General features: G+C 42.9%; 1 protein-coding gene across 2 annotated transcripts in view; it reads left to right on the top strand.

Moving 5' to 3' along the window:
- Positions 1-22,401, top strand: part of LOC127663289 (misshapen-like kinase 1) — an 88,947-nt gene that overhangs the window by 6,000 nt on the left and 60,546 nt on the right. The window contains exon 3 of one of the 2 annotated variants that reach the window (XM_052154798.1): positions 19,322-19,378. In XM_052154798.1, the coding sequence (XP_052010758.1) occupies positions 19,322-19,378 (57 nt within the window). Of the gene's footprint in view, positions 1-19,321; positions 19,379-21,297; positions 21,421-22,401 lie in introns of those variants that run through there. The other variant, XM_052154799.1, reaches the window with a different exon arrangement.

Genomic DNA, 22,401 nt, shown 5'->3' with positions numbered 1-22,401 from the left:
CTCGTGGAACACGCACATCTAAGGATCTCACACTTTGTTTCTGTCTTCCGATTTTATTTTATTTTCAAGAACAGTATTGTATATGAGTGCGGCAAATGACCTCAGACATCTCAGCTCAGGAGGTGTTTTTAGTTCAGTTCACTTTTTTTCCACAGAGCAGTTTATTGTGAATGCAACTCTGCAGCCTGTTAATGAATACATAATATATAAAATAATACAAAAACACGTTCAACTTGAACCATGATTTATATTTCAGTGATTATTATCATCATTATAATTAGTATTTTTATATTTATAATTGTTTTTATGTCTTCATTTGTGTAAGTAATTTTCCGCCATGATGTTAAGACAGATTTAAGCCTGACGGTAAATGGAAAGGTGTATATACATATATATTTTATTCTTTTATCACTTCATTATTTTAATTGCTTTATCGTTTCGTTTGGAGTGCAATTTCAATTTAGCAATGTATTTGATTTAAGTTTTTCATTTTTAAATAAATTAATTAAAGTACCAATTCAAAATAACTAAAACAAGAACATTCACCGATCCCTCAGCTCAGGGGTTGCCGATGTAATTGGATATATATATATATATATATATATATATATATATATATATATATATATATATATATATATATATATATATAGAAAGTTTAACTACAACTGCCACTGTTGATATAAAATGAGGTCTAATAGATTCTACCTATAGATTATTTCATATGAAACTATAATATTTTGTCAAAATATAACAATTACTTTTACTCATCCATAATGAAAAAAAAATGAGCGCATAGCACAGTGTTGCTCTTTTTCTCCTCAGAGCTGTTTGGCATGTCAGGGCTGCCCACTGTTTGAGACTTGACTTCCTCTGTAATGCTAGAATTGAATTTGGTCAAATCGGTTTTAAGGACAGTGTGCTGCAATATCGAGGGAAGCCCTGTTTTTGCACGCGTGTGCCAGAGATCAGACCAGGTGCCTGATGTATAAATGTTACGTATGCACAAAATGGCCATTGAAATGTGCGCTATCAATTTCCCACAAACATATCGGTACTTGTGGGACAAAAAATAAACTTGGCGTAAATATTGGCGCACCATTCGGACACTGAACAGACTGATTATAAATTATAAACTTTCATTGAATTCACATTTAGAATAAAAAAAAAAACTATGTAGTTAAGCACTTGAAACAGAAGTAATCGTTATCAAGATAATAGTAGGCTATATTATTTTTATGGAACTAATTGAAAAGGCATGTAGCATTCTGTAGTTCAAGCCTATTATTCATTCGTCTTGTGTTTTAAGTTAGTTTAGAAGATAACAGGCTGTAAATACGCTTAAATAGGTCATTATAAAAATGCTTTTATATAGTTTCGAGATTCATAAGGTTAATTGTTTCTTAATAAATTATTTTTGCAAATGTTCTGACTCATGACCTTAAGTTAACAAATTGTTTGGTCAAATCTGTTTATAATATGCTGCATCTGGACCAACTCAATCAAGGGTTGAGTTTCATTAATGCGTATTTACGACATAACTAAAAGATGATAAAATCATTCTGACTTTACTAAAAACATTCAGGGCTAAAGACCCGAAAATCTAGCTCTAGCTCCGCCCATGATCTCTCTGAGATCATAGATTATATTCTTGCAAACTTCATTCAGGCCACTGAAAAAGAAGAGTGAAAACTCTTCACATGCGCTTGAGCGGCAAAGCGCCACTGAACCACTGAACAACAAAAATGATGCGCATCGATGGATTTTCCCTCATCTGTTCTTCAAAATATTAACATGTTTATCTTTTTAAGTGTGTGTCTTTGTTTCTATACAGTGGCATGTCTTGACAAAAGTAACTGTGAGACGTACAGGTTGGCCACAGGGATGAGCAGATAAGCGAAATTACCCGCCACTGTGCACGAAATACCCGCATTTGCTGTGCGGTTGGTGCTCCGGACTCAGCATTTGATGGCATCATGTGCATGCTCCAGATGCGAAGGCTGTTCAAAAGGGTGTCCAAAGCTTTAATTATGCTGCCTCATAAGGTATCTCGTTTTTGCCAAATTCTTAGGCAGCATCTGATGTATCCTTCCCTGGGTAGGCAATCCAAGAATGCACTGTGATGAGCTTGGTGGAAAAATAAATAAAAGATGGCGATTGGGAATATTGAGGGAAAAAAAAGAAATAATTCTTTCAAATAATAGAAAATTTGCTATTTTACCCAAAATGTGTATGTGCTGTGTATATTTATGCTTTATGTATTGTTTCATTATATATAGCAGGAGACAGCGAGGCAGCTCTCTAGGTTTTGTAACAGACCCAATATGTTGTTTTGGACATCCCTAAAAGAGACTAAAGGTTGCAAACACTACCACTCCCTTCTAAGATATGCTTGGGCTTTGTGTCCCCCTTTATGTTTGCTTAGTTAAGTCATATTCTTATTATAGTGTCTGTCTTGTTTGGGTTTTTCAAGAACGGCATTCATTGTGTTTTTAGCCCATTGTTCTTATCAAGCAGTTCATTGTTAGTTCTGGAAAATATCCAAATAACAGTTTGTTATAAAGCAGTTATGCTATATTTGGTCTCTCAGCAGTCACTTTACTATAAGATCATGGTAAACAAAATAGTCATTGTACATTCATAATATTCATTCATATTTCCATATCAAATAAAAATTCAAGATACACTACAATATTTTTTGTTTAAGGTTGTAATTTGATATATTTAGCTGTGTTGTTTCTTAGATAAATGTTACTTGAAAAACAGTGTCCATGACCTGACATTTCTTTCACTCTGCAATACTGAATTTGCAGGTAAAAGGCATGAATATGCAAAACCAGCAATTTTCATAATCGACTAATAATCATAAATGTCAGTGCTTTGTCTAAACAATTAGTCGTCTTGACTGTGTTAATTTAAGTCGTCATTTTGATTTGTATACCATTTTTCACAATTCACATTGTTTCTAAGCAGCTTTATAGAAAATTATGCTCTATTGTCTGTAATGACTTCATTGCAAGGTCCTCGTTGAGCAGTTTCATTGAAAAATTTAATTGAGAATTATGCTTTAAAAATTATTTGTCTTTAGGCCCCATAGAGCGCGCCGAAGGCGACTGTGTCAAGGAACCCTAAATTCCACAATTTCCAAATGTTAGGAAAAATTTTTTTATGAGAAACCAGGTTCAGCTGGTGAGCCAGTTCCTCTCTGGCTTTACAACATGGATGTAATGCCGATATCAGTTAGCTATGTGTAAGCTAATTGTCAGGCCTAAAGTGACGTCAAAATAAAAGCTCCACACCTTGTTCATTCACAAAATTTTTTTAAGTTAAAATATATGAAGATACATTATGCTTTTTATTAAGCTACTATGTATATTTGTATATAAAATATAAATGTGCATATCAATGAAAATTATTAGATCTCATTTTGCATTGTGTTAATTTAGTGAAAAACTGTGGGGTAACATGCTTTTATTATTCTAAAATATAATTTTATTTAATGACTTTAATTAATTGAATCTAGTTGGCATCAATGGCTGTTTGGATAAAATTATGTTTCATCTGAAAAACAAAAAAAACCTTTTAGCCATTTCAGAGAAAATACCTAATTATCAAGATATACACCGGTCAACCACAACATTAAAACCACCTGCATAATATTGTGTAGGTCCCCCACATGCTGCCAAAACAGTGCCAACCCTCATCTCAGAATAGCATTCTGAGATTATATTCTTATCACCTTTACGGAGTTACCGTAGACTTTGTCAGTTCAAACTAGTCTGGCCATTCTCGGTCCTCTCTCATCAACAAGAATTGCCACTCATTGGATGTTTTTAGTTTTTGGCACCATTCAGAGTACATTTTAGAAACTGTTGTGAGTGAAAATCCCAGGAGATCAGCAGTTACAGAAATACTCAAACCAACCAGATGGGTTTGATTAAAAACATCCAGTGAGTGGCATTTCTGTGGACGGAAATGCCTTGTTAATGAAAGAGGTCAACAGAGAATGGTCAGACTGGTTTGAACTAACAAAGTCTACGGTAACTCAGATTACCGCCCTGTATATTTGTGGTGAGAAGAATATAATCTCAGAATGCTATTTTGAGATAAGGGTTGGTGCTGTTTTGGCAGCAAGTGGGGGACCTACACAATATCAGCTGCCGTTTGTGTTTATGTTTGTGTCTTTTTGTTTCATTAAATATTACCTTGATTGTTCAGCTGGTTCCCACCTCCTCCTTGCCCATTTTAAACCCTGTTACATTGGTGCCGAAACCCGGGAAGGAGGAGGGACGCGCTGTTGTGGAGTCCTCCCCACTGCTGTCTTCTCAAAGGAGCAGACTTGTCCGTCCGCCGGGGGACAGAGGAGTTGCTGCTGGCCACCTGGATGCGGAGGAATGGCTGCTGTCCGCGAGGAGAGGAGGGGCTCGCTGCCAGCCACCTAAAATGGTGGAGCCTCTGCCAGGGGTGGAGGGGCTTGCTACAGGCCGCCAGAACGCGGAGGGGTCGGAGGAACAGCCGCCTTCCGCAAGGGGAGGAGGGGCTCGCTGCCAGCCGTCTGGAGCAGTGGAGCCACTGCCAGGGGCGGAGGGGCTCGCTTCTGGCCGCCAGAACGCAGAGGGGTCGGAGGAACGGCTGCCATCTGCGAGGGGAGGAGGGACTCGCTGCCGGCCACCTGGAGCGTTGGAGCCACTGCCAGGGGCTGAGGGGCTCGTTACCGGCCTCCAGAATGCGGAGGGCATTCCATCTGCCAGGGGTAGGAGGACTCGCTGCTGTCCGCCTGGGGAGGAGCGGCTGTCATCCAGGAGGAGTGGTTGAGGATCAGGTGACTGTGAGCCGGCAGAACAATTTTCTTTCTTTCTCTCTCTCTATCTCTCTCTCACTCTCTCACTGTTGCTCCACCTTTCTCTTACCCTCTCCTCCTTTCCCTCCCCTTGCCTCACTCCCAGGCCTCGAGAGAGGCAGGGAAAGGAGGGGTGGATGTACGTCATGCCGGGGGTTCCCCTTCTGTCGCTCTCTCCACGTTGTGTCAGAGAAGCGACACTAGGGGTCTCTCTTGAGCGCCGATATTCACATCTGAACTATGAAAAAAGGCCAATGAGAGTTGGCAACCAGTATTTGCATGTCCCGCCCCCGGACATACGGGTATTTAAGCGGCGCAAATACGGGAGTTCATTCAGAAAATTTCTTCGGAGCCGATGGTCGTGTCTGCAACTGCTGCGTGTACACACCGAGTTCCTGCTATCCCTCTGCTGCATGCTGTTGGATTCTACGGCGCACAACAGCGGCTTTCTCCAGCGCAGATTAAAGAACTCTCACGAGTTTTTTTCACGAGTTGATGCTGAGGATGCTGGGCTGCCGCTTTCGGGCCTGCACACCCAGGCTGAGGCTGACGTACAGATGACCGACATGCTTTCCCGGGCAGCCAACAGCGTGGGCTTGGATTGGAACCCTCCATCCTCCCCACAACCATCACGGCTGGACGACTGGTTCCTGGGGTCTGGGCGCCGCTCACAGTCTCGCCACCCTCGACAGCGGAACGCGCCACGAGTACGAGGCGATTCCCCAGGTGGATAGGGCAGTTGCGATCCATCTATGCCCCGGAACGCCTACCACCTGGCGAGGTCGCCCCGTACTCCCTTCCCGGACCTGTAGAGCAACCTCCTCGCTGACAGCGAAGGCCTACAGCGCCACCGGACGCGCCGCTTCCCCCCTGCATGCCATAGCTCTCCTGCAGGTCCACCAAGCCAAGGCACTACGCAACATGCACGGGGGTGGCCCTGATCCCGACACGCTGCAGGAACTCGCCCAGGGAGCGACGAAGGTCACAGCTCAAGCGCTTGGGCAGGCGATGGCCTCGCTAGTGGTCCAGGAACGTCAACTGTGGCTGAACATGGTCGAGATGCGTGAAGCCGACAAGACTTGCTTCCTCAACGCCCCTGTCTCCCAGTTCAGCCTCTTCGGCGACACTGTCAAGGACTTTGCCCAGCAGTTCTCCACGGTAAACAGCAGACGGAGGTCATCTCTCACATCATGCCTCGCCGCAAGGCTGCCGCCACGGCCCATGCCCCGTCTGCTGAGGTGGTAAGACCGCTCCGTCCCCCGGTGGAGGGCCGGGAGGAGAATCCTTTGTTTTTTCATTTGCCGCACTCCCTAATGGGCTGCGGTACCCAAATTCTCAATAAAAGAGCTATTTCCTTTGTCTCTGGGGCACATGGCCCGCAAATGCCTTTCTCATGGCACTCTGTTTCAGGCCTCAACAGTCTCGGCTCCATGGACGTGGTGTCCCCGCCTTCAGCCCCACGAATGTTCCCAGGCCGGCTGGTTCAGAGGAGTCCAGAGGACGCCAGCATCAGACCTCCTCCTCAGTCACGATCCCACCCCCTGCCGGATGCGCGGAGCAAGGTAAGTGCTTTGAGTTTATTCTCAGCACCAGAGCCTCGGGACGCCACGTTGCCTCCCGACGCCACGTTACCTGTTCCGCACCGCTGCGAAGCCCCGCCGGGTACATCCAAAAAACTCGTCCCCTTGGAGCCCCTAGCACGGAGTTTAGAGGCCTGGCTTTCACTGCCCAACCTGTCACGCTGGCTGCACTGGACCATTCGACTCGGTTACGCAATTCAGTTTGCCAGGTCTCCGCCCCCCCTTCGTAGGCGTACATTTTTCCGCTGTACACGGCCAACATGCCCATTCCCTGCGCGAAGAAATCGCCTCCCTTCTATTAAATGACGCGATAGAGCCTGTCCCTCCAACCGAAACGAAGAAGGGTTTCTACAGACCTTACTTCGTTGTACCCAAGAAAGGCGGCGGCTTACGACCGATCTTGGACCTGCAAGTTTTCAATCGGACCTTATCCAAACTCCCGTTCAAAATGCTCACCCAGAAACAAATTCTATCTGGCGTCCAGCATCTAGATTGGTTCGCAGCGGTAGACCTGAAGGACGCGTACTTCCACATCTCAATTCGCCCTCGACATCGACCCTTCCTACTGTTCGCGTTCGACGGCCAGGCGTATCAGTACAAAGTCCTCCCCTTCAGCCTGTCTCTGTCCCCTCGCGTCTTCACGAAAGTCGCAGAGGCAGCTCTTGCCCCACTCCGAGAAGCCGGCATACGCATACTCAATTACCTCGACGACTGGCTCATACTGGCCCACTCCCGAGAGTTACTATGCACACACAGAGACCAGGTGCTCAGCCACCTCTTTGGGGCGTCAGGTCAACTGGGAAAAGAGCAAGCTCTCCCCGGTCCAGAGCATCTCTTTTCTCGGTCTGGAGTTAGACTCAGTCTCAATGACAGCACGTTTCTCCAACGAGCGTGCTCAGTCAGTGCTGAAATGCCTCGCTTCCTTCAAGCCAGGCGCCGTGGTCCCGCTAAAACGTTTCCAACGGCTCCTGGGGCATATGGCATCCTCCGCGGTGGCTGCGCCGCTGGGGTTGATGCATATGAGACCACTTCAGCACTGGCTCCGGACTCAAGTCCCGAGACGAGCATGGCGCCGTGGCACGCACAACGTAAAAGTTACTTCTGCCTGCCCCCAAACCTTCAAACACTGGACAGACCTCTGCTTTCTAAGGGCAGGAGTACCCTTGCAGCAGGTGTCCCGACGCGTTCTGGTCACAATCGACGCCTCCAAATTGGGTTGGGGCGCCGTGTGAAACGGGCGCGCAGCCGCAGGCCGGTGGAACCGAGGCCCGCTGCGCTGGCACATCAACTGCCTAGAGCTGCTGGCTGTTTTTCTGGCCCTGCAGAAGTTTCTCCCGTTAATTGAACAAACACGTCCTAGTCAGGACAGACAGCACCACGGTCGTAGCCTACATAAACCGCCAAGGTGGAGTACGCTCCCTCCACATGTCACAGCTCGCCCGTCGTCTCCTCCATTGGAGTCAGCAGCGACTCAAGTCACTGCGCACCACTCACATCCCCGGCAACCTCAATGTGATAGCAGACGCGCTGTCAAGACAAAGCTTGCCTGGCGGAGAGTGGAGGCTCCACCCCAGTCGGTCCAGCTGATTTGGGACCGGTTCGGCAAGGCTCAGGTAGACCTGTTTGCCTCCCAAGAAACCTCTCACTGCCCGCTCTGGTATGCCCGGGCAGAGGCTCCCCTCGGGGCAGACGAGATGGCACACAGCTGGCCTGCGGGGCTGCGCAAGTACGCATTTCCCCCAGTGAGCCTTCTTGCACAGGTGCTATGCAAGGTCAGGGAGGACGATGAGCAAGTCACTCTGGTGGCCCCCTACTGGCCCACCCGGACGTGGTTCTCGGATCTCACGCTCCTCACGACAGCTACTCCCTGGCGAATTCCCCTGAGGAAGGATCTTCTTTCTCAGGGACGGGGCACGCTCTGGCACCCGCACCCAGACCTCTGGAACCTCCACGTCTGGCCCTTGGACGGGATGCGGAAGATCTAGCTGGCCTACCATCGACCGTCATAGATACAATCAATCAAGCCAGAGCCCCCTCTACCAGGCATCTTTACGCTCTAAAGTGGCATCTGTTCGCGGACTGGTGTTCTTCCCGAGCCGAAGACCTGCCGATGTGCGCAGTTAGGTCAGTGCTCGTGTTTCTTAAGGAGAGGCTGGAGAGGAGGCTGTCCCCCTCCACCCTCAAGGTGTATGTCGCCGCTATTGCGGCCCACCGCGACACGGTAGACGGCAAGTCTCTTGGTAAGCACGACTTAATCGTCAGGTTCCTGAAAGGTGCCCGGAGGATAACTCCCTCCCGGCCTAACCTGTTCCCCTCCTGGGATCTCTCGGTCGTCCTTACGGGACTCCAGAGACCCCCCTTCCAGCCGCTTGACTCAGCTGGACTCAGGGCCCTCTCTCTCAAGACCGCCCTGCTGATCGCGCTTGCTTCCATCAAGTGGGTCGGGGACCTGCATGCGTTTTCTGTTAGCGACGCTTACCTGGAGTTTGGTCCGGCAGACACTTTCGTGATCCTAAGACCGCGACCGGGCTACGTGCCCAAGGTTCCTACCACACCCTTCAGGGATCAGGTGGTGAACCTGCAAGCGCTGCCCCGGGAGGAGGCAGACCCAGCCCTTTCACTGCTGTGTCCAGTACGCGCTTTGCGTATTTATCTGGACCGCACACAGAGCACCAGACGCTCTGAGCAGCTCTTCATCTGCTTTGGGGGACAGCAGAAAGGGAACGCTGTCTCCAAGCAGAGACTCGCCCACTGGGTTGTCGACGCCATTTCCCTGGCTTGTCACACCCAGGCCGTGCCCCCCCTTGTGGGTCCGTGCCCACTCCACCAGGAGTGTTGCGTCCTCACGGGCACTGGCTAGGGGCACTGCCCTAGCAGACATCTGTAGAGCAGCGGGCTGGGCAACACCTAACACTTTTGCGAGATTCTACAATCTCCGAGTTGAGTCAGTACCCTTCCCCCTAACCAGGGGAAACAGTGCGCCTTCATTCCCAGGAGATCCCAGGTTTGGGACACTAGTTGATTCCTCCCTAGCCCTCGTGGGTCGCAGTTCAGCGGAGGAACTCGCCGACCCAAGCCACTGCGGGTACCGCAAGCTACCCTGTCCTTCGGACTCCCCCTGTGTGTAACACCACGGTTCTGTCCCCTCTGGCGAGCGGACTCCTGTGTTTCCCTTAGGCAGTCATGGCTGCCACGTTTGCCGTGCTGTATGTTCCCCCCTCTATGAGGCTGGATCCAACACCGCACCAACTTTTCCACATAGGCCCTAAGTCAGGCCTCTGATGGTTTTGCCACTTAAACTTGCCTCCCCTCTCGGGTAGGCGTGGCCTCCGCAGGGTCTTCTCTGCCCTGAATAAGGGCTAAGACCCCCTTCCCTCAATGCGTGTAAGGGCCCCGGCCTTAGTTGCTCTATGCGAGAAACATAGAGAGAAAGGAGGCCCGGCCAGGCTTGGCCCGTTCCCAGGTTGGCGGCCAGCACCTTGTTCCCCCCTCCAGGGTAATGATAAGGAATCCTGATGGCTTAAATGGGGCATTGGGGAAGGGTATGTGCAGCCTGATACAGTTGGTCGTCCTGCACGTAAGAATACCTGCTCGCTCCTGTATCAGCAGTTCACGTACACGGCTCAGCGCATGGCACTTTTATAAGTGGACCCCTAGTGTCGCTTCTCTGACACAACGTGGAGAGAGCGACAGAAGGGGAATGTCTAGGTTACGTATGTAACCTCCATTCTCCGATGGAGGGAACGAGACGTTGTGTCTCCCCTGCCACGTCGCTGAGCCGAGCCACTGTTGTGGCCGGATCATTTCCGGCTCCTCAGAAAAATCCTGAATGAACTTGCGTATTTGCGCCGCTTAAATACCCGTATGTCCGGGGCGGGACATGCAAATACTGGTTGCCAACTGTCATTGGCCTTTTTTCGTAGTTCAGAGGTGAATATCGGCGCTCAAGAGAGACCCCTAGTGTCGCTTCTCTGACACAACGTCTCGTTCCCTCCATCGGGGAACAGAGGTTACATACGTAACCTAGACGTTCCCCAGCCTGAGGCAAAGGAGGTCCCCAATCGGGCTCATCAGCTGAGGAGAGGGATAAAGCCGAGCAGGTCTGGAGAGAGAGAGCCACATGCAGTTGTCGTGTGTGTTTATGTTTGTGTCTATTTGTTTCATTAAATATTACTTTGACTGTTCAGCCAGTTCCTGCCTCCTCCTTGCCATTTTAAACCCTGTTACAGGTGTATATCGAATATCGTCAATAGGCCATATCACCCAGCCCTACAAGCAATACAATTAAGTAGATACAAAATTTAATGAAATAATGAACAATATACAAAATGTGCCATAAGCAAAAATCTTTAGAAGATGTTAACCATCTTTTGCTTTTACATTGGCAGCACTATGTCTCACATGGTTTCATGACAGTTTTAGCAGCTGCTAAACTAACCAGCTTCCACTTTTCACACTTCCTCTCTAAGATCAAGTGGAAAAGTTTTTACAGTGTTGGAAGGTTTTTACATTATTTATTTGAGCACTGACAAATGAAAATGTCTTTTTGCATTCTAGACTCATCCACAATCCAGTTGTCTCCCTGTGCAGTTTTCTTTCTTTTTTTAGACAGCACATCCTGTTTATGTCCCAGACTTTTAATACAATGTGTCGCTTCACAGATATCCTGAAAACCACCAGGAAATACCCTTAGTCACAAATATCATCTGAAACCACATCTACACTGACGTCTACAGCTCAAAAACTGCTGTTCCTCTATTTAATCCATACAAATAAGAACTTGTGATTACCATTCTTAAATAATTAACTATGTTTACATATTCTGAAGAAATTGTAAATGGTGTTTGCATGTTCAAAACCACAATGCAAGCATGTTCAAAGGTTGCCACATTGCTAGGTGGTTGTGAAGGTGTTCTGAGTGGGTTTTTTAGGGTGTTTTGGGTGGTTGCTTGGTGGTTGCTTACTGGCCCAAGTTAAAAGTGATCACCCTCTGGTCACTATATCATTCTGGTCTCTAGATATGGCTTAGGTCCCTCCTTTAGTGCAAGCCCTGCCATGGTTTCTGCTGTGTATCATTATGTAATTGAGATTGATAGGGCAGTAAATTGTTTTATAGAAAAAGTATCCGAGTCATGACACAGCAGCTCACAGTGTTCAAACAATGCTCTCTAACACTGCCGGATCCATTGAATTGCATCATTAGCCTAGTTTCCATACACTTTTTTTTTTTTATTATCAACAAAGTGAAACTGCGTAAAAGTTTGGGAAATATGCGTCTTCTGCCTGTTTCCATTCATATTGACTTTTATCTATAAAAATGGGGGTTATGGATAGCTCAACGAGTATTGATATTGACTACCATCCTTGGAGTCGCGAGGTCGAATCCAGGGCATGCTTAGTGAATCCAGCCAGGTCTCCTAAGCAACCAAATTAGCCCGGTTGCTAGGGAGGGTAGAGTCACATGGGGTAACCTCCTTGTGGTCACTATAATGTGGTTCTCGCTCTCGGTGGGGCGCGTTGTGTGGATGTTGTGGAGAATAGCATAGGCCTCCACACGTGCTACGTCTCTGCGGTAACGTCCTCAACAATACAGGTGATAAGATATGTTGATTGACGGTCTCAAACGCAGAGGCATCTGAGATACGTCCTCTGCCACCCGGTTTGAGTCGAATCACTATGCTTAAAGCGCATTGTATTCCAAATTGCATTCCAAAAAAGTTTCCTGAAAGTAAACTCAAATCCGTTTTTCATGACATTTGAATTATTGACATAGAGTTTATGCGCTAGTGTTAATATTATAATATTCTAATATTATTATAGAAAAATATTATTTTGACACTTGTGAAATTTTTGCGATAATTTGGGTTTGCATCAGCTATATTTCGATGCGCTAAAACATTTTTTGCAAAAAATCCTTAGATGTAAATGTAGTTATTGTTGAGTTGTCCTAGAGCTGATCTGACCCATTTCCACAGAACTCCATAATGAAAAAGTGGGAGCCGCCCAGTGTACATACTCCAAGTGTGTCATGACTCCTCTGCTGTAGCTTGATTATCTGCATCTGCAAAAGCAGTTAACTCTTTCTACATGTGTAAGGCTTTTACAGCATGCTGCAGTTTTTGGTAATTACCACTTTCCATGAATAGCGTACCAAATGGTGCCTCGTGATTGTTGTAAAGCAACGGAGGCACAAATCTCATGTTCTTTAGAGAGAGAATGATTTCATATGACAACATAAAATTAACCCAGAAGCTAGGGGTGTGTCTCAATCAGTTCCCTAGTTCAGTAGTCAAGGCACTTATTATCAGTTAGTTGGCCATTTTAAGGGCTGGCTCATTCCCAAAATTGTTCCAGTGCACTGAAATATTTACTCTCTTATAAATCCCACAATGCACCATAAAAACCAGGGAGCATTGTTGCTTTATGTAAATAAATGATGTCAAATACTTATATTTGCTTTAAATAGATGTTGTTTGTCTGTCATCCACAATGAAAGGGAAACAATCTTTTAAATGTAAGAGTTGTTTAAAGAAGGTTAAAAAATAAACTCATAAACTCAAAAATAAATATTTTATTTCTTAATTTATGCCATTTATCTGTTATAATAACACTGTATGTTTGAATATCTTAAAGATAGTGTCATTTATACAGGATGGTGCTGATTAATAACAGCTGCACTTCAATGTGCAAGTTCGTTAATGTGTTGCAGGTTATTGATTCATAAGTGTCCTAATGTTCAGTGGATGAACACCCTTGCCAGTGCCGAATTCGTATTCACGATATACTGATTCATGAAATAGGGAGCTGATTGAGAATCAGGATAGGTATTTGCACATAAGTCTTGTGTGGCACAAAATAAAAACGGGAGTGACTATTTGCACCTGCCACACAGCACAGCTATTTGCACTCCAATAGTCTGGTGGAAAATACAGACAAACTGCGCCCTCAAAGAGTCATTCATTTTTGTAAGGAAAGGTTAGGCGTAGGGGTGGGTGTAGTGTGTCTGTGGGAATAAACAATATAAACACGCTGTAGTGATGCCCCATAATGTATGTTTTTAATGAGAAGTGCATGTAGTATCTACGCTGTTTTATAAGGTCGGGTTGCTAGTGGGACTGTTTCCAGACTTGCCAGCCAGGATTCAGATTATTGAAATTTGAAATATGTCCTAATAAGCAAGTTTTAGTTATATTGAAATGCTGTTTTGGCTAAAGCAGGTATTTAAATTGTATGCTGTTTGATATAAATATGATATGTATGTAATATGATATAAAAATAATATGAATGTTTAGATTATATTTTAACTAGTGTTTATACTGCCCCATCAGCAATGAAGCTTGTGCTTGCAAATATGTGTTAGGTTGTAAATGTGTCAAATGTGATGTAAATATGCAAATATTAGAAAATCTGCATATTATAATGATTTCTGAAGGATCATGTGACACTGAAGACTGCAGTAATGATGCTGAAAATTCAGCTTTGATAACAAGTTACATTTTACAATATATTTAAATAGAAAAATGTTCTTTTAAATTGTGATAACAGTTCACAATATTACTGTTTTTACTGTATTTTGGATCAAATAAATGCAGCCTTAGTGAGCAGAAGAGACTTATTTTATACGGTAGTGTAGGTCTAAAATTAAGTAAAGTCTTTATGTAAAGAAAATATATAGTCAGATTACTTCTTTTAACTTAAAACTTGATTTGGATCATTAAGTCCCTTCACATTCATTCTCTCTCTCTGTCAAATTGCTCAGTGATAGGCCTAGGGGAGGTCTTTTGTCTCCTTGGGTGTGAATTACAATCAATATTCATGATAGTTAACGTCTCCTCGCATATGACCTTTCTAAAACTAAAAGTGTCTTACAAAAGTGAAATTACTATATTGTTTTGTATGAATGAGTGATCAGGATGGTTTTCGCATCATTTTTTAGCAAAAACTCTAGGCTACAAGATTCATTTCTTGTGGACAAATGTTATAAGGCCTTATTTCAATGACTTAGAATTGTAGTTATTTTAGTTATTTTCTCAAAAATACAAACATGTACACACATGTTGCTCACATATTATTGTAGCCCAGTTTGTGCTGTATACAGTGTTATCAGACTTTAGCCATTAATATGTTTTTAAGCAACTGAAAAAGCACAAATGTAAAGGCATGTCAAAACTTCTCCAGGGCCCAAAATATCTTTAGCCCCCGAGGGTTAAAGAGATGATTCAGGTGTCTGGTGTGTGCAGTAAAACAACTGTGATGCTTTTAAAATATACCATCTACTCCACTTTTCTGCAACACTGCAAACCATCCAGCTTATAAGATTTTATTGTTTGTATTATGAGCTATTCTCTCACATTTATATCCCTTATTGGTCAAATTCATAAGTTAGAGTTTACTTGGCTTTGGTACCCAGCGAAATATGATATTCCTGTACATCTGTTTGTGTATGAATGGAAGTGAATGGATAAAAAATTTGAATGTAAGCAACCCTTTAGTCATAAATGAGCACATGCATAAATAAGTGAACTTTTGGCCACACACTCCTTTAACTCATGCTAGTAAGTAACTGAAGAATGTTGAGCATAGTTTCTCCATGATTCTTGCAAGATGTGCTTTCAGCAACACCACACAGCTCACACCCTCTTTTTCTGTGAAATACAACACATAGCACTGTTGAGATTCTGATTCTGTGTAGAAATGTATGAATGTCAAGTTTCATGTGAAACTAGAACTTGAAAACAGAAGAGGAACTTTTTTAATGGCTCTGTGTATGAAATGGACATTTGAAAAACTGCTGTGACTGTTCAATCATGATGTAAGCCATATTTCAGATGAACAAACATGCTTGACCTCTCTGGGATCATGTATCATTTCCTCTATAATTGCCTAAAGAAGGATGGGTTTTCCCACAAGATATACACCACTTTATGGGGACCACTATACAGATATAGACATAAATTAAAGGAATATTTCAACCAAAAATCATTTACTTATACTCAAGTCATTTAAACACGAAAACCTCTTTCTTCCAATTTGCTCTTTCCCTGGTCACCTTTTCCTTTTATTAGGGTACTGTAAAGGTATATAAAGGTGCTGTGGCACCTATTGTTTTGGTTTTCTACTTCTTCTACTTATTATTATTATTCCCCAATGGGTCTACGGCAGCCCAATGAATGCTACATAGGAAAATGTTGAAATTTGGCACACTGATAGCAGTGGGCATAAATAGCCCTATACTAGATTTGGGGTCTCTAGGACATATATTGCCATAAAATTGTTTGTCCTTGAGACTTAACTTTTTTGTCTGATTACTCTCCTCCTGGTGATTCAAATGGACCCCTTACATTAAAATTGGATTATGATGTTTACAATGTAAATTTTTCTCACCCTTCAAACTTTTTCTGATTTTCCCAAACAATGGCTCAAAATAATCTCAAGACCAAGCCACACAGAAATGTCTGCTCAGAATTTAGATTTTCGCTTTTGTTTAAGTTACGGCAACACAATGTTAACAAGGTCAATGTGAAAATGGATTTCAGACTGTATCTCAGCAAACTTTTGTCCTATCGAAACTACAATTGGTATGCTTAATGAGATGGTCAACCCAGGGATGAGGAGACCCGCTGTTCCGGAGCTGGTGAACAGACCACTCCATCCCCCGGTGGATGGCCGGGAGAATCTTTTGTTTCATTTTGATTTAATTTTGGCGCACGCTCAAGTAGCTGCGGTACCCAAAAAGAGAGCCTAGAGCTCGAATGCGTAGCTTGCGCTCTACAACCTGTCACAATGGCTGGCTTGGTCCTTCCAACACGGCTACACGATTCAGTTCGCCAGGCACCCGCCCAGTTTCAGCGGCATTCACTTCACCTCGGTGAAGTGCGAGAACGCCGCTACAGGCTGGGGCGCTGTATGCTTTATACTGAACGGGACTGCGGCTACGTTGGCACATTAACTGCCTTGAGTTGTTGGCAATTCTGCTCGCCCTGCAGAGGTTCCGGCCGTTGATCCAGGGAAAGCACGTGTTGGTTCGTACAGACAACACGGCAACAGTGGCATACATCAAACTTCAAGGCGGTTTAAACTGACTTTGTATGTCACAACTCGCCCGCTGTCTCCTCCACCGCGATGTCACGAAAGGTTACCCGTAAGGGAGAGTGTAGACTCCACCCTCAGGTGGTCCAGCTGATTTGGTGTCGATTCAGGCAGGCACAGGTAGACCTGTTCGCTTCCCCAGAATCCTCCCACTGCCCGCTTAGATACGCCCTGACCGAGGCATTCCTCGGTATAGAAGTGCTGGCCCCCTGGACTACATAAAAATGCGTTTCCTCCAGTTAACCTACTTGCACAGACCCTGTGCAAGGTGAGGGAGGACAAGGAGCAGGTCCTGGTTACTTCCGTAACCTCGTTTCGCTGATGGAGGGAATGAGATGTTGTGTCCCTCCTGCCACAATGCTGGACTACCCGCTGAAATGTCCAGGACCTTCTCTCTCAGCTCCTCAGCACAAAACCTGAATGAGCGGTTCGCACACCAGCTCCTTTATACCCGTATGTTCGGGGGAGTGGCATACAAATACTTGCGTTTTATCAAAGATCAAAGGTGTCTCGGGCTCCTAAGAGTGTCACTTCATCGACCCTCCATCAAGGAACAGAGGTTAATGAAAATATTACCTCAGATTAATTACCTGTTCTCAATGCTTCCCATCACTACTACTGAGAAATGGTCAAAACTTTAGATTCATTAACCACTCAATATTACTGGAAAAATAAAAACCTAGAATTTCACCATCTACATTACAAAATAGGAATTCAAAAGGAGGATTAGAAGCACAAAATTTTCTTTACTACTACTTGGCAAATCAATTACAATATTTATTTAAATGGACCCGAAAGCACAACTTCAGTAACCCATGGCTAGAACTAGAACAAAATCAATGTACACCCACGTCACTTGCAGATCTTCCCTTCTTACCAGCATCAATCAAGAAGTTAAATTACTGTAAGAATATTACAATCTCCTCAACTCTCACAGCCTGGTAGAAAGTTAATAAAATCACTAAATCATCACTAGCACCATGTTAATACACCCCAATCTGGCACAATCCGGATTTCAAACTGCATAACCCCCCTGTCTATTTTCCAGCATGGCAGCACTGCGGTATCACCCACCTCCACCACCTGTTCGAAAACAACCAACTCATATCATTTAATGCACTAAATCAGAGGTATGGGGTTGTGAAAGACCAGTTCCTCCATTACCAACTCCCAACTGAGATCTGGACACAAATCTGCAATAATACTTCCTCAATTACCACCAATACAAACTTGCAACTCCTACAATATAAAACTATCCACAGAACACACCCAAGACAAAATGTTTAAAATGGGACTGGCCGATAAAGGTATTTGTTCACTGTGCACTTTAGGTAACACAGATAATTACCTCCATGCCACTTGGACCTGCCAACCAGTTCACTCCCTCTGGACAGCAGTAACTAACAAACTCTCTCAGATCTTTGTTGCAGAATTCCATTGTCCCCATCACTATGTCTACTGGGTGATACTTCACAAATTACTCTACCAAATAAAAATACCAGCTACTTAACTGTCGCTAAGAATGTAATCTTTCAAAACTAGAAATCCAAGAATTCTTGTCACATCACTCACTGGATCAATCTACTCACAGAATATATCTCAATAGAAAAATTAACCGCTAACAAAACAAGCAATATATCAGTCTTTAATGAAACATGGGACATATTTTTAACCTCTTACAAATCAAAACCACCCCAAGACCAAGGCCACGTACATATCCATAGACCCCAGCTATTACATCCAATTCCCACATAAAATAATACATCATACCCAATAAGCACATTCACAGACAATTTCCACTTCCTTCTCTATTACTGTCTTTATATATCTCTTAGCTTATTATTTGTATTAGCAATATTTTTGTTTCATTTTGTCCCCCCTTTTTTTCTTTCTTTCTTTCTCTTTAAATTGTTAACATCCACACCAAATCTTTTGCATACATACATACATATGTATTATTTTGTTTATTTGTTTGTTTGTTATTTTATTTGTCATCTTTTCCCTAAAGATGATCTGTTTTAAAACATGTTATTGTCCTATATGTTCTTACATATACCCGTCTTTCCACTACATGTACCTCCAATCTGTTTGATTAAAAATAAATATAAAGTTGTCCTCCAAAGAGGGGGGGGTGGAAGGCGGGCCAACATTTTCTTTTTAAATTAACGGAGGTTACGGAGGTAACAGGATGTTTTAACAGCAGTATCAAGTTTTCAAGTAAGCATTGAAAAAGGTAATGAAATGGCACAGAAAACTTCTTACATTACTGATAAATCTAATACAGTAGTAAAGCTTTTACATACACTGTAATCCTAATCCACATATCTGATGTTTTGATCCGCTTTTTAGACCTGCTGTTTACGTTCACTTTAGACATAACTGACTGTGTATAAACCTTCCCAAACCAGTTATTTTGTCTGAATTTAGAAGTGTATTTGATTGTATTATAAATTCATGGCTTAATAATGGACGCTATTTTAAAGTGTTTTTTTCTCTCGTATTGTGTTAAGGGACATCTGAATAGTTTTAAGGTATATATAATGTACATTTTTTATTTGACTCATCAAATCTGACACTAAACAGTGTGATTATCAATGCTGCATGTTTTAAGAAACTCATATTTAATGTGATAAAGTCCCCATCATTCATGACAAGAGTAAGAAACAATGTACTTGATACAACACAAACTTGATACAACACAATATTAAATACAAGTCATGAACATTCCTTTCAGATATTATGTAATCATGTACTTTAGCAGGGCTACATTATCATCCATGTTATTTCTGACGCTTGTCCTTGTGTTTGACAGGGTCGGCATGTGAAAACAGGACAGCTGGCCGCTATAAAGGTCATGGATGTGACTGAGGTATGAGAGTCTTACTTCTCCCCTACAAGAGAGAGAATGTTTAAGTATTCACATTATATACAGTAGGGGGATATTTTTGTGTCAAAGCAATGAGTATCAATGACATCTAAACACTTTTAGTGTAGTGCACGAGTTCTCTGGCGAGGAATCAGAAATAGTTTTGCACTCGCTCCCAACAGTTTTGTTTTCTCCATCCTTTACGAAATTACTAAATACTACAGTAACCATAATTGTGATATTTGTAGTAAAACTGTATAACACAGGAAAACCAAAACTATAAAAAACAAAAACAAAAATGTAAAAATCTAATAACATTATAATAAATATAAAAAATATTCTGAAAAAAAAGGTTTTTACGACAGTTGATCTATACTTACATCATGGTTAATTTGTGGTACAAATACTATGATTTTTAAAACCCAGAAAATAAATAAATAAATAAATAAAACATTCCCTTACAAAAATCACCAAAACATTATTTCACTATCATGTAGTAAAATTGAAGTAACTACATTTTGGTTTTTCATGATAGTATTATTACTATTGGTTTACCACAAATCTCATGGTTAAATATGGTTAGTGTAGTAACAAAAACATGGTTAATTTCTTTATTACTATTGTTTCTGTTTAAAAAAAAAATATTGATTCACACATACTGTATAACAAAGAAAAGAAAAACATATACACACAGAATCAACATTTAACCCCCACTATTTGCTGGGAATAAAATACTCAAATACTTAATGCCCTGTTTGGGCCTCTGGAATAGCGCCCGGCTCAAAAAACGTTACCGGGCATTACGCTGTCAGAGCCAAAGCTTCTGATTTAGACCAATTCACTCTGTATCCCGAGAACTTAGAAAAGGAATGAATGATTCTGTGGAGGCAAGGCATAGGTCTAATTGGGTTGGAGACGAATAATAAAATATCATCTGCGTAAAACAAAAGCTTATGCGCCACACCTCCAGTCACCACCCCTGGAAAATCATCCTCCTTTCTTATCGGCTGCTAATGATTCCAGGGCAAGATAGAACAATCCCCATTATTGTTCTGTCTGGGTGCCCATATCTGGAGGAAAATAATCTGAAATGTATCCATTCGTTTGTACCGCCACTACCGGGTGTCTATAAAGTAACTTAATTCAATCAAACAAACAGAAAAAAGAAAAACGTGTGCATTAACCCAGCGCATTACAGCGGCAACTGGCATCCATCAGTCTAAACTCAAACAGTCCATGCACACCTGCGAGGATTGCTCAAGTCCGGTGTTTCTATACAAACTGTGTGAGACAGAGTTACACAACAAAATATAATCTATAAAGCAAACTCATCCACATAACTTTCCCGAAGGTGTGTTATTCCAAAAACAAACTCCAGCTGCTAGATGGAACCAGCAATAAAAGAAACAAAAAAGGTGAATATTCAGTGAGGTGGTCCATTCCGCTATAAAGTGAGTACCACAAAATAACTTACTCCACTGACTTTATGAAGGACATGGGGACATGTGAATGTTTTATGGCCATCCTTAGCGTCTAAGGATGGCCATAATTTGTCCGGGAACATCAGTGCAAAAGGGACCTTCCGTTGATCTAAATGTATCTTGCATTCCTTGAATCGATCACAAATTCTCTAGAATTCGCAAAGTCTGGGAACAAGAAAATGCTTTGTTTCTTCCAAAAAAACCTTTATAGGATGATCTCAGTAATTTGGCCAGAATTGATCGAGGCCTGTCTCCCTCAGCAGATCGCCGAGCCGGAATCCTGTGAGCTCACTCGATTTCCAGCTTATGGACTGTTATGTCAAGCAGATTTGGAAAGAGTCCTTCCAGAAATTTCACCATATCCTGACACTCTCTGGCTGCAGGAATTCCACCGGCTACAGTTCTTCGTGTCCTCCTATTTCTCCCAGACACACTCCAAATCCACCTTTGTTTGCTAGCGGATTAGCAGCTAATTCCCTCTCCAGTGACTCCAGATAATCGATCGATTTGTCGACATCCCCCATTTCAACATTTCTCGCTGAATTTCACTTACAGCTTGAGCATGTAAGTGTCTTTTAATGTCTCCAGAGCCTGAGGTTTTTGAATTCTTTGACATATTGTCATCCTAGAACTGTGGAACAGAGTGTATAGAATCTCACCAGTTTATGTCATTAATAGTGTTAAAACTAGCAAAGTGAGCAGAGCTCGCCTTTCACACGTCCGAACCAGGTATGGCATCACGTGACTCTTTATTACTATTGTTTTACTACAAATAAACAATGTTTACTGTAGAAAAACCATGGTTCATTTTCATAAGAGAGGAAAAAAGCTAATGTGAGTGAACCCAAAGTAATTGTAAGGGAATGCAAAACATTTTTATGGGAGAACACAAAACCTTTGCAAGGCAAATTTTCTATTCAAGAAAATAAATTCCCTCCCTTTCCTCTAAGGGGCTCAGTAATCTTTAGGTGGATTCCGTACATGAAATATTAAAAATTGAGCCACTGAATGTTTCTGTCAAAGACAGCGGTCTCTCCCCAGCACACACATGCTGTTTCCTGGTTCCCTTTCCTTCCTATGTGCCACAGGTGATAATGGAGTGATGTAGTGCTCATTTCAACCTCAGACTACAGATTTCCTCTGCTCTGACCAGCACTTCCATACACACATTTTCTGTATTTCCTCTTACAATTGTGAAAGCCACCTGTTACAAGTGGACATGTAGTAAACTTTGCTTTAAAGTTTTTGAAATGGTCTTTATATAGGTATTGTGAGGTTCTGATGAAAATGGATTATGTCTGTGCAGTAAAAAAAAGTTATATATTTAATATTTAAGTATATGTAATTTGTCAAGTAAGTTTAGTCAGATTAAATAACAATTTTGACTCGAATAAAACCAGTTATTTTTGATGTTACCAAATTTTTTAAGTTACCTGACATCATTTTTAACAATGTATTCATCTTTGGCAATACTGTAATATCTTTACATTACCTTAATTTGGGGGCTTTTCTCAGCTAATATTGATGCGTGAGATCATTTGCAAT

The sequence above is a fragment of the Xyrauchen texanus genome, chromosome 23 (genome assembly GCF_025860055.1).
Source record: "Xyrauchen texanus isolate HMW12.3.18 chromosome 23, RBS_HiC_50CHRs, whole genome shotgun sequence".
NCBI lineage: Eukaryota > Metazoa > Chordata > Actinopteri > Cypriniformes > Catostomidae > Xyrauchen > Xyrauchen texanus.
The sequence above is the reverse complement of the archived record's forward strand: the minus strand, read 5'-3'. Positions and strand labels throughout refer to the sequence as shown.